At 53.6% G+C, this 13,150-nt stretch overlaps 1 protein-coding gene across 2 annotated transcripts in view; it reads right to left on the reverse strand.

The window, feature by feature from the left end:
• Window positions 1-13,150, reverse strand: part of ZNF407 (zinc finger protein 407) — a 518,640-nt gene that overhangs the window by 17,649 nt on the left and 487,841 nt on the right. Inside the window, exon 10 of one of the 2 annotated variants that reach the window (XM_081801007.1) lies at window positions 4,487-4,743. The exons of the other annotated variant lie outside the window; for it this stretch is intronic. Coding sequence (XP_081657133.1) covers window positions 4,503-4,743 — 241 coding nt within the window. The 3' untranslated portion in view covers window positions 4,487-4,502. Of the gene's footprint in view, window positions 1-4,486; window positions 4,744-13,150 lie in introns of those variants that run through there. 2 annotated transcript variants of the gene reach the window in all.

The raw sequence follows: 13,150 nt of genomic DNA on the forward strand, positions 1-13,150 counted from the left end.
CTGAGGAGGCTCCATCCTCCAAGGGGTGAGAAGCCCATACACCTGAGGTCGGCACTGGGGAAAGAAGGCAAGTGAGGAAGGGAAGGGGCTCTGGATTTCCTAACCCCACACTGATGGACACATTTTGCTCATTTCCCCAATGAACATAAGGCTTTGCAAAAAGATGGTGTAGAAAAAAAGGAAAGAAGGAAAAAACGTAAAAGCTGTGCTATTGATTCAGCCAAAAGGACCAGGAGCAGCAACAGCATCTCCCTGCGGGAGCACCTGCACCCCAGACATCCTGAGAGAGGAACAATGTTCCACCGCCAGAAGGAACAGAAGAGCAGCTAGCAAAATAATCTGTTGGCAAGGAGGTGTTTTTATGAAAAATGTGATTGTTGTGGTAGTAATCGATGATAATTATCATCACACTCACTGAAGCCCAGCCCCACGCCTCTGGGGGGGGGGGGGCGGCTGCCTTTTTGCGGGACGCACTGTACTTCGGAGATGAGGATTAACATCTAGCCCCGCCACCCAGCACGAAGCCTGCTCGGGTCCGCAGACCTGCCCGAGAGGGGAGCTGAATCACTTGCAGCAGTATTTGAAAAACAAGCCAGACATATCTCAGACTCAGGAGATATGCCTGAAACTAGCAAAAAAATTGATTTTCCCCCATATTCACTGCCAGATATTGCTGCACTGCACGGCTATATGCAGATAGAGGACGCTTTGCCGCTTATCATACCAGTGATAGATCCCACACTGTCTTTAAAGGAATAAATCATTAATTTAAATCGTGCAGGTTTCTTCCATTTATAGCATAGCTGTTAGCTTTTTAACCATTTTCTCCCATTTGGGAAGAAATTGAGTGACTCGTGGGTGCGTGGGCCTAGGAATTCAAGCGATTTCTTTTTTTTTTTTTTTAAAGGCCATTGTTGATGAGTCATCGAAGTCTTGCTATTTACTTTGTCATTTTTTAAAGTTATTTTGAAAATTAATATTATGAAATTAATATGTGCTTGTGGGAAATGCCAGTAATTCCAGAAATGTGGAAAGGAAAAATGTGTGCATCCCTGCAGGAGGTAAGTCATTCATCCACCTAGCTAAGAACTCACCGTGGGTACATGAGGTCATTTATTCTGACAAAACGCGTGGGCGAGGCCCTGCTAGGTGGGAGGGGTCCCCTGGATGTGGGAGGAAGCCGGATCTGTGTCCTCCTGGGTGTGCGATCCAGACTCCAGACACGAGCTGGTTCCCATCTGAGCTGCCGCTCCTGAGTCCCACGAGGGCCCCCAAGGGCCCCCACAGGGGAGACCAGAGACCAGGGAGGATGGTTTCGGGAGACGTCATACAAGAGAAGGCTGGAGCACCTGGTGGGTGCTCGAAGCAGGCCCAGGTGTAAGGAGTGGCCTGGTGTCCTCAGGGTAGGTGGACCGCTGACCACTGGCTGAAATGAATGTGATGGTGAAGGTGATGTCTGGGAGGCCCAGTTTCAGATATCCTTCCCCACCGTCAATCAGCTTGTCGGACTGAGCCTTCTTGCAGCACCTGGAGAGATACTCTCTGTTTTGGCTGGGGAAGGCCAGGCTTTTAGCAAGCGGGTCCTAGCACCCCGTGTACCCTTACGGAGATCGGAACTTATCCCGTGGGCAGTGGAGACCCATCAGCTGCCACTGGCCAGGACTATATGAGTTTCCTGGGGGGCTGCCACAAATCGCCACAAGCTTAGTGGCCCAAACAACACGCACTTACTGTTTTATGCTTCTGGAGGTCAGCAGTCCAAACCCAGCCTGCAGGGCAGTGTCTCCTCTGGAGGCCTAGGGGAGAATCCACTTCCTTGTCTTTCTGAGCGTCTAGAGGCCTCCTGCATTCGCTGGGGTGCAGCTCCTTCCCCAGGTTCAGAGCCTGCAGGGCGGCGCCCGGCGGCCCCTCGCTTGCTTCGAGTTTCGGATGCTCTCTGCTCTCCTGCCTCCTCACAAGGACCCTTGTGATCACATCAAGTGTCCCAGCATACCCTCTCCATCCCAAGACCCTCAGCCGCATCCTTGAAGTCCCCTCTGCTCAGCAGATAACACATGCCCAGGCTCTGGGCATTCGGACGTGGCATCTTTGGGGGAACATTACTGTGTAGATCACAAGAATGTCTAATAAATACAAATGGCAGTAATAATGAGTAGAGTGCGGTGAGCTCTATTTTGTGTAGGTACTTATTCGAGATTCTGTCCAACCGTGGTAGACGTTCCTCCCATTTCACGGGAACACAGCCCCGTGAGTCAGAGGTGAGGGACGTGGTCAAGGTCTCCTACTAAGAAGGACCCACCGGGAGCCCAAGCATCCGGCTTCAAGCCAGAGCGCTCCAACAAGGCAGCGCCGAGAACTGGGGGTGTGCCGTGGGCTCAGCTGTGGCGACCGCTCGTCCGTGTGGCTGCTCGCCACTCGGCCTGGTGCGGCCTCTGCCTCCCGTCGAGAATGGCCTCGTCTTGGCCCCCTGTCCACCGAGCCTGCACCTGGTGCCCGATTTGTGCCGGACTCTGTGAACCCCAGAGACAGAGAGCGCAGAGCCCGCACCCTGGGGGTGCCGCAGCCAGATGGCCGTGCACCCCGTGTCCCAAGGAGACAGCCTTTCCCTCTGTCTGGAAAGGTTAGGGAAGATTCCCAGAGGGGGAGACATTCGAAGGTGAAAAACGAGGAGGAGTTTATCGTGTGCGTGAGGCTCGGGGCAGAGTGGGAGGAAAACGCCTCCAGGAGGAGGCAATTTCCTGTGCAAGAAATGTGTGGGTGAGAGACAGACACAGTGGGACAGAGAGACAGAGAAACAGACTGAGACAGAGAGACCGAGAGAGAGACAGAGACAGACAGAGACAGAGAGACAGAGACAGAGAGACAGACTGAGACAGAGCCAGACTGACAGAGACACACAGATAGACACAGAGACAGAGAGACAGAGACACACAGAGAGACACACAAAGACAGAAACACAAACTGACAGTGAGAGATACACAGACAGACAAAGAGACAGAAACAGACTGAGACAGAGAGACAGAGAGACACACAGAGGTATAGAGAGAAAAAGAAATAGAGATGCAGAGAGACTGAGAGAGACACACACACAGATAGAGACAGACTGAGACAGAGACTGAGAGAGACACACAGGAGAGAGAGAGATAGAAATGGAGAGAGACTGAGAGACACAGAGTCAGAGACAGAGACAGGCTGACAGACACAGAGAGAGAGGGTGGCCCGTGCTCCGGGAGGGGAGGGAAGCCAAGTGTCGAGAGATGGGAGAAAGCAAAGGCAGGGGGCGGGGGGTGCGGGAGAGGAAAGAGGTGAGAGTGTGGACCCAAACCAGGTCCCGGCAAGAAGCTGGGCTGCGCTGAATTGAGACCCGAGGCGTAAAGAGCGCAAGCAGGTGAGGGAGTCCGTGGAAGCCAACAGGGTGAGGGCGAGGACACTTTAAGTCCTGCTGCCGCCACCAGCCAGCCTCAGTGTCTCCCCACCCAGCGGGGGCCTAACAGACACCATGGGGAGGTCTCCCAGACGCCCCACCGGCTGGTCTGAAGCGCCTCGGAGCTTTGCTGGGATGCAGGCGAGCGCGGTGGAGGCCCCCGACGCCCCCCGCACGGCAGCGGGGGCCCTTCCACAGCAAGACCCCAGAGCGGGTGTTCAGGGGGCGGGGACAGGGGCGTCAGGGAGACGCGGGGTTCCCGGGGCGCCAGACCCCCCTTCCACCCTGACGGCACCTGGGAACAGGCGAGTCTCCAGGCTTGGTCGGCGGGCGGCTCCTCCCCGCTCCGGCCTCCCCGGGACGACTGCGCAACCCAACCTGAGGCCAGTGGGCGGCAGGGACTGCGTCCTGAACAGTGGAACCATCCCGAGCGTCTCTCCATGAGCGGGTGGCTCAGTCCAACACGCGCACCTGCACGCACTACATTTTGGAGCCATGGAAAAAACACGTTTATAAAACACTAATGGCCTGAAAAAGCACTCACAACAAAAGGTTGGGGAAAAAACCAGTTTCCGTCTTGTGATGTTTAAACCATGAATATTGGTTAACCACTCAAAATTAAATTAAAAAAATAATTTTAAAATGTGAGCGTGATAACCACACACACGTGTGTGTATATATAATGACACGTGTGTGCGTGCGCGAGCGCATGAACGAAAATACACAAGAATGTTAAAGACGTGATCTCCAGGAGGGGGAATTTGGAGGACTATTGTTTTCTTTTTCATATTTTTCTGTATTAACAAATGTTGCCGTAAGCACGTATTAATTTTTTATTCTGAAAAAAAGCTACAAAGACAACGCTAACAAATGGGGGTTTGCATGATGCTGGATGGGACGGTGAGGCGACAGCTTGAGTTCTAGACCCCAGGTTGATACCAGCCCCTCGTGGTGTGCTTCCCCAGGTTGCCTGCAGACATCCTGAGATGCTGGCCTTCTGCTCATTCCTGCAGACCCTCAAATTAACTGGAGACAAATGCAAGCTGCTGCCTTTTGCCCAAAGCTGGTGAATACTAAGCTATGCACTCCCCATGGCAAAGAAACACCTGTTGGAAAAGCATGGTGAAGGTGTTTGCAGCCCACCCAGGGTTCGGGCTTGGGGACAGGATGAGGCCGTCCTACCTGGAGCTGGTCGAGACTGGGCAAGGGCACCAGGAGGGAAAGCTAAACACACACATTTCAGCCCCTGGTCTCCTGGGGCTTCTGTTCCAGGAAATTGCTCCCTGAGAAAATCTTGCTGGGTTGCTGATGCTCTGAAGCTAAAGAGGTGAAAGGGAAAGATGAGTGTCCACAGCTCGCCCCTGGACCCTCTCTCCCCCACCCCAGGCCTAGACACCTCGCGGCAGTGTCCACAGCGTCCCAACACCCTTCTCTGGACTCATGGGCTCCAGGAGCACATTCTCATCTTGAAGATAAATTTGCACGGTGTGCACACTGTGCTCTGCCTTAAAATTTTGCCTCTGTTTTACAATGATTCAAATAGAGACCAGAGAAATACTGCCTTCCATGAAAAAGTCTCAGTAAATACACTCCTCAAAATTTTCATTCTTAATATATCAGTAGCTTTTCAGTTCATTATAGTGTTATTAGTCAGCCTTCATAAAAGTGCTATGCATCTTTATTAAAAATGGAAGTTCACATCATTTTATGTTCCCATAAAAATGGGTGGTGGTAGCTTTGATTAATTTCTTCACATACAGTGAACTTTACAGCAAATTGGACAGTGTAATTCAATTCCTATTTCTGCAGATTTTTTTGTTGGTAGAAAATTGATATCATTCATATGTAATCATATTGCCTTTGCAAGAGATATTTAAGAAATAATATCCTGAGGTAATGATCGCATGGCTTAATTATTAATACCGTGCTTCCACACATGGCCGTGTGCATTCCTTTTCTCAAGCTTGACTTCTATCAGAAAATATTTCTCCAATCTAAATTCAGCTATGTACCACCAGTGGGCACAAGTATGTGTGTGAGAGAGAGAGAATTAGCTTTCAAAGTTGTCTCTTTCTTTTACAGCTCGAGCAACATTTCTAGAGTAATTATTGATTTTAAGTGGTTTAGCAACCTAACTAAAAAACAGTCCAACCAGGGGGAAATTTGAAAGGTAAGCCTTCCAATTCAAAGGTTCCCTGCCCCCCTCCCCACCCCGCCACTTCCAAACACCAAGAAAACCCATCAGGTCCCTCTTGAATGAAACAGTTGTCAAGGAATCAAATAGGAGTCTTCTTGCTTTGGATGCCATATTAACGAAGGTTCTCCAGAGAGAGAGCAAGAGAGACAGAGACACAGAGAGAGCAAGAGATGGAGGGAAGGAGAGAGGGAGGGAGGGAGGGAGGAAAAAGGATGGAGGAATAAGGAGGAAGGGAGGAAAGAAGGAGTGTGCTTGTCTTGAGCTGGAGACCCTTTCCCATACAGGTCAGAATCCACCTTCAGGACGCATACTGATGGGGTTGGGGGGTGGCTACAAGAGGCCTGAGTTGGGGGGCCTGTTAGGGAGGAGGCCCCAAGCAGTTGGTGACTGAGGTTGGCCCTGGGGCCTGCAGGGTCTGTCTGGACAGACACATGGCTGGCCAGCATGCTGTGCGTGGACTCTGCCCCACAGAGTCAAGAATGCATCATGCTAACTAGAAAAATGCATGAATAAAAGATCACTCTGATGGATGGAAAAGGTGGATTGATGAGCTACAAGCCTGTGAGCCCTGTGTTTTTATTCTACTTTCCAGACCAGGTTGGGGATCTGAGGGTCTATGCCAGGCGGTAGCTGAAGGCCCAGCGCCAGGAAGAAAGAAAACTGCATTTTACTGCGGACAAGGGATAGGGCCTGAAACTGGGGGGCCCCTGCTCTGACTTGGGTTCTTCACTGAAGGATACAACGGATGTGCTGAGTGGCTGTGGAGCATGGCTTGCCGCTCACTTTCACACGTGCACACTCACACGCCGCACTCACTGCGCGCACACACACACACACACACACAGACCACACAGACCCAGTATTTTCCGACATGTACACCCACTCACACACACACTACACATGCACATATACACACATCTATGCACACGCGTGTATACACACCTGTAGGCACACCCCCCACACGCATGCACAGACACACGCACGTACTTACACAAGCATGTATACAAGCGCACACTCATACTCACTCTCACACACCCAGGCACACTGTTTGCACCTGTGCCCATGACGCCCCCTTCCCTGGGTTTGCTTGCACAGCACTTGGGCGCTGCCCTCCGGCTGTGGAGGAGGCTCCTCCTGTCACATCCCCGGGCGATGGGGTCCCTGCAGGACCCCCTCTGCAGGCCAGCCTTGCCTCTCCACGATCCGTGCAGATTCTGAACCCCCCTCCCCGCCAACCAAGCAGGAGGAACGCCGCAAAGCCTTCCTCCCACCAACGTGCCCAGAAACACATACCGTGATGCTCTGCTTGTCCTCTTGAGAGGGGGCCACGGTTCCAGAAGCATGTGTAGACCCCAAAGACAAATTGAACTCCTTTGCCCATGGGCAGGCTGTCCTCTGACCTGCTCCTACACAGGTGGAGGACCCTCCTGTGTGGGGACAGCATGCCCCGTCCCACAGTGTGAGCCCTGCTCCCAAGAGCACCGGACGGCCCTGCTGAGCACAGGGGCCGGGGAGTTGTTTCTTTCTCCGTGGATGTTGTCGTTGTTCTCACCTGCCTGGCTTCAAAGGACCCCTGCCGTCCCTTCTGCACATCCCAGCCCTGGCCTCGGGAGCCGGCCCTCCCTGCATGCTCCTGTGCTCCCCGCACCCTCTGGGGCGCCCTGGACAACCACGAGCACAGCTCCACACTGACGAGGCCATCCAGCGCGAGAGCCTCCTCTCGTTCTCAGAGCCCCTGCATGTCCAGTTCATGGACAGTAGTTAGGCCTGTGGTTGGAGCCCCAAATTGACGGGGAAAGAATGATGGTCCACTCCCCATAAGTTGTCATCAAAACTGATTGGCAAGTTGCTGAGCTGTTTGCAGTGCTTTGTGGAAGTGCTCTGTCCTTGAGCGTCTGAACAAGTGAGAGAGAGCGGCCTGGGATGTTCCCAAGTAAAGGGAATCATGAGACAGAATAAGGGTGTGACATAAACAAGTCAGGCAGGAGTGTGTCAGCCCCTCACTCAAAGGGAGGGTGTCTCAGGCTGGGAGCGGTCAGCACCTGTGGATGAGGGGCTGGGCACTCGGGAGCGACGGGACCATCTCTCCAGCTCACGGGGGAATGTCTGGAAGGAAAGGGGCCTCTAGGATGACAGGTACCTGACAAGGGGAGGCAGGCACCCAGCAGGTCCCCGGAGCGCGCATCCTCACGGGAGAGCCAGGCCCCGGATCACGTCACCAAGGGTGTGTGGGCCTCCCGGCGACCCTGAGGTGGGCACTGCTCTTCCCGATGACAGGTGAAGCAGCGGACCCCCAGAGACTGGGCGGCTTTGAGGCCGGACCACCGCTAAGGAGCAGAGTGGGGTTCTGCCACCAAACAGCAGAACTCCTGTGGAGAAAATGAACCCTCCTTAGGGCAAGAAACATGTGAGAAATTCATGTCTCGACATCATTTAGATAGATTGCAAGATGTCTAAACTCTGAAAATGTACACCCCCTCCCTGTTTGGAAGCAAGCCACCTCCCCAGGGCTGTCTGAGTTAAGAAAGGGAACCGGTGGTCCCTGTGGCTGGCCCAGGGCAGGACAGGTTCCTCAGGCCCATTGCCCTCAGGGGAGCCATGTGAGGGGGTCCTGCCCGTGTCGAAAGGACAAAGGTGCCTGCGGATGGGGACACAGCTCCCTGGGCGCCCCGCGAGGCCCCCTCGTGCCTTTCAGCAGCTGCAGTCACAGAAACTGGAATCTAAACCCCAGGACGGTGTGGAGCACGGTGCTGTTTCAGAAGCCGCTCTGGAGGTCCAGCTGTAAATCGGCTATAAACACTCACCAAGTGCAAGGGGAGTGGTTTCCACTTTGGGTTTTGTGTTTATCGCTTCCATGCTGGAAACAGAATTGAATTCTTCACAGCAGAAAAACAAAGACAGCTCTGAGTTATACTGTAATTCACAGTGAGAGATTTATGAATATGATTTTCCTGCAAAATCCAGCATTTTTCTCTTTACTCCTTGCAACCTGTAAGTGGCATAAAGCTGTGCACCTAGCAGGCTTTGCTCCCGGCTGTGCCAGGCGGCGCCCGCGGGCCCTCGAGGGCAGGTGGCCCGGACAGCCTGCCTCCGCGTGCAACTCGCCCCTTCAGATCCCCACTGGTAAGCAGTCCAGGAAAACAGGGACGATCGTGCTATAACTACCTGGTTTTGAAAAGCACGTCGAATAGTTTTAGAGATGTGGCTGGGGAGGCTCGTGTGGTTGTATTCATTCACAATGGCACCCGAGGCACAAAGAGAACTCGGGAGCTGGGCAACTTGGAAGCTCATACCTGACCTCGTTTTTGAAGTGAGGACAATGGTTTCTACTTCGTTAAAAAAAAATTTTAAAAATCAGCTTAATATGCCAGCAACATTTTGACTGAAACCTTTGGATGAGAAAGGAAAGTGGAGGATTTTCTTTGAAAATAAATACATAGGCGAGGGCCTGCCCCCCGGGCTGGGACACGTCTGTGGCCATGGTGACGGGCGGCTCTTGCTGGCAAGCTGGGGGACTGCGTTTTCTGCCCAAAGCCAACCCATGAACATGAGGTCCCAGGCGGGCTGCTCTGAAGCTGACGGGGTCTCCCGGCTCTTCCTATACGACCTTGGGAAACGGGCTCTGGTCCCAAGTAGGGCATCCTCCTCGGTGCTCAGCTCCGGGATGGTGGTCCCACCTCAGACATTAGGGAGGACACAGAGGCCTCCACTGAGGACGGATGAGAGTGTGCATCTCTATCTACAGAGATGCTCCCGGCCAAAGCAGCACATTTTTAACGTGCATTTTTTTTTGAAAAATGAAGTCTCAGATTTGCTGTAAATTCCAGCCAGGGAGGATCTAGCAGATGGGCAATGTTTAAGTTACAAACCTAAGGGAAGATTTTGCATTTAAAAAAAAAAAAAAAAAAAGCCCTCTTAAACTGCAGCTCTTAAAATAAGAAAGATTTTCTGTTTTCCATAGTGACTCACTAAACCTTTATTTAGACAGTTGGTAAAAACACCACATCACATATTTCACATGTTTTTTTTTTTCACTGCTGCAGCTTAAAACAGAATCGTGTTTTTTCTTCCAGAGGGAAGCAGAAATCTACAGTAAGGCATTTTGCCTTTTTTTTTTTTTTTTTAATGAAACCTAAATGCATTTTGGAATGGTCCTGTTCCTGGCCAGCCCCGCAGCACAGCACCCTCTGGTGCACAGATTAAGGAGAAGGATTAGGGCTGTTGAGGGGCTTTGTTCCTTTGCTGTTCAACATTTCCCAGAGATGAATTTTAACGCTCATTCAAAAATACAACAAAAACATAATGATTTGAAATCCATCATCTGACTGTTCCAGCAGTTTTTCTCATTGTTGTTCTTGCTCCGTGGCAGGTTAGCCGTGTGATGGCGAGGGGGAGCCTGGTCCCCTGAGGCTGGCAGGTAGAATGCGCCGGATCCAGCGGCCATGTGGGCGGGTGTCCGAGGTCCACGCCGGAAGCTTGGAGGCCAGGTCCTCCTGGGGCTGGAGATGGAGCTCCGGGGAGTGGGGTCGGGCAGGGGGAGAAGCCTCTGAGCGGGGAGAGGGCCTCCCCCTCTCGGGGTGTGCACCAGGAGCCAGGCCTGCACCCCCTCCCCGAGCCCAAGGATGACCGGCGCATGCAAGACCCTCCCTCAGCCACCAACACCGTCATGCCAACCAACAGTAATTTCCAGTTCTCCTTGGGAAAGGGGAGGCCAAGCGTCCCAGCGCATGTTCGTGGAGAGTACCCACAGAGGATCCACATCTAGACACGCGTGCAGACATGGCCACACACACACTCACATGCAGACATGCACGGAGCACACACGCACACTCACACAGGCACACGTGCACGGAGCACACACACACTCTTACGCAGACATGCACGGAGCACACACGCACACTCACACACGCAGATGTGCACGGAGCACCCACACACACTCACATGTAGACATGCACAGAGCACACATGCACATTCACACGCAGACGTGCACGGAGCACACACACACACTCTCACGCAGACATGCACGGAGCACCCATGCACACTCACACGCAGACGTGCACGGAACACACACGCACTCTCACAGACACAGATGTGCACGGAGCACACACGCACACTCACGCAGACATGCACAGAGCACACACGCACACTCATACGCAGATGTGCACGGAGCACACACACACACTCACACGCAGACGTTCACGGAGCACCCATGCACACTCACACACGCACATGTACACAGAGCACACACGCATACTCACACGCAGACGTAAACGGAGCATCCACGCACACTTACATGTAGACGTTCACGGAGCACACACGCACACATACGCACACGTGCATGGAGCACACACGCACACTCACACAGCAGACATGCACGGAGCACACATGCACACTCACATGAAGACATGCACGGAGAACACACGCACACTCACACATGCCCACACACACTCACAGAGCACACAACTGGGCCACTCTGGGTGTCCAGGGCGGGAGCACAAGTAATCTCTCCCCTGCTCTCTCCAGCACTCGGGGACAATCATGAGTCCTTAAGAACTCCCCAGGGCACGAGGCCTGTGCATAAGATGTGTGTGTGGAGGGTGAGCGCAGGTCCCTCTCTCTCTGCCACGCGGGCACTTGCTAGCTTATGTGGCGGTTCCTGGCCGGGGGTCTCTGCCCACCATGGAGAGTGCGTCCAGGGCCAGGCCCCACTCCCACCGTGGAGGCTCAGGTTCCCCAGGCCCCCATGATGCCCACACAACCCTTTGGTCTCACTCTGATGACTATTTGCTTGTTATGAGCTCCTATCAGAGCTGGGCTTCCTGTACCCATAGGGAAGGTCTGAAGTTGGATCCCCGAGAAATGTTCCCATTAAAGGACTTTCGGTGATTAATCTCATGTAGCATGTCATTTCTTATTTTCCTTTGGCCAGAAAACTGTATTTTTGTGCAAGTACAGTGGTCCTGTGAAATAGGAATGTATCCTTTTTCCTCTAGGGCTGTGATACCTCCAGAGTGAAGGTGATGCAAGCCCCCACAGGGCCCAGCTCCCACGCCGGCCACCCAGATGGCTGTTAACGCCCAGACAGCCTCGCGGATTTGCAGGGCTTGCCTTTCCTCCTGCGAGGCCAGCTTCCCACCTCCCAACCTGAGCACCTCCATCTCCAGGTCTCCCCTTCGCCGCATCACACATTGCTGAGCAGAAGCCTTGTCCGCCCTCCAGTCCTAGGATGTGACAAGGACCCACGGCCCTGTTCTGAAGTCCCCACCACAGTTGGTTTTCCCCAAAGACGCCCCAGTCTGAACAGAACTCCCTCGTGATGACTTTGTGGGGACACATGTCACTTTTCTATTGTTCTAAGCCGAGCAATGACATCCTGTGACAGCCCTGAGGGTCAACCGGGCTTCAAGGAAGAGTCTAGCATTTTACTTCTCCATCCAATCTGGATCTAGGGGTTGGGGTACATGGTCCCCCGTGAACCCAGACGTGCTGCTGGAAGAGCCAGATCGCCGAAGGCCTGCAAGACTCCCCTCCCGCTGCCAAGGGACCTGCAATGTTTTACCTCCACTGTGTCAAAAGCTCTCGGTTTTACATGGCTCTAGTATTCACCCCAAAGTCCTAACATTTGCTGTCAGGGAAAGGAGCACTATTCTAGGTAAGGCCTGCACTTCTGAGCGCACTGCAGGGAAAGGTGCTCCTTCCCCTTTACAAAGGTCACCGGCTGACTGCTTTGTACAAGCAGAGGTCCTGTGGGCCATGGGCGACCTGCCCCCTGGCGCGGGGACCGCGGGTTGTGTGGCTGCAGGGCTGAAGGATGCAGTGATTGCTGGCGGGCTCGGAGGTAGCACAGACATGCTCAGCTCCAGCCACATGCTGGCCCCCTGCTCAGGCAGGGGGCTGCCAGCGCCCACAGGCCCCCCAGGGCCCCCGGGCCCCCAGGCAGGCTGCTCCAGGGGCTCTGCAGCACTGCAGGGGAGCAGGGCCGGGCACCCGCGGCCAGGGGTCACAGGCAGCATCCCCCACAGGGCAGGGCCTGGGGGCTCACCAGGTGGCTGTGACGTGGACAAATCTCACAGAAACTGGACAGTCAGCTTTTTTTTTTTTTTAAAGATTTTTTTTATTTATTTGAGGCAGAGAGAATGAGAGAGAGAGAGCACATGAGAGGGGGGAGGGTCAGAGGGAGAAGCAGGCTCCCCGCCGAGCCGGGAGCCCGATGCGGGACTCGATCCCGGGACTCCAGGATCACGACCTGAGCCGAAGGCAGTCGCCCAACCGACTGAGCCACCCAGGCGCCCCTGGACAGTCAGCTTTTAAACCACTTTCACTTTCAATATTCCATACAACAGAATGCTTGACCTCAGTCCATCACTGAGCCTCATCCAGGGGCGAGCAACTCGCACACAACTCATTCCCACAAACACTCGCTCACACATACAACTCACACCCACAAACCACTCACATGCACGACTCACACCCACACTCGCTCACATGCACAACTCACACCCACAAACCACTCACATGCACGACTCACA

The sequence above is a fragment of the Leptonychotes weddellii genome, chromosome 13, assembly GCF_054177405.1.
Source record: "Leptonychotes weddellii isolate Sample4059 chromosome 13, ASM5417740v2, whole genome shotgun sequence".
Classification (NCBI taxonomy): domain Eukaryota; kingdom Metazoa; phylum Chordata; class Mammalia; order Carnivora; family Phocidae; genus Leptonychotes; species Leptonychotes weddellii.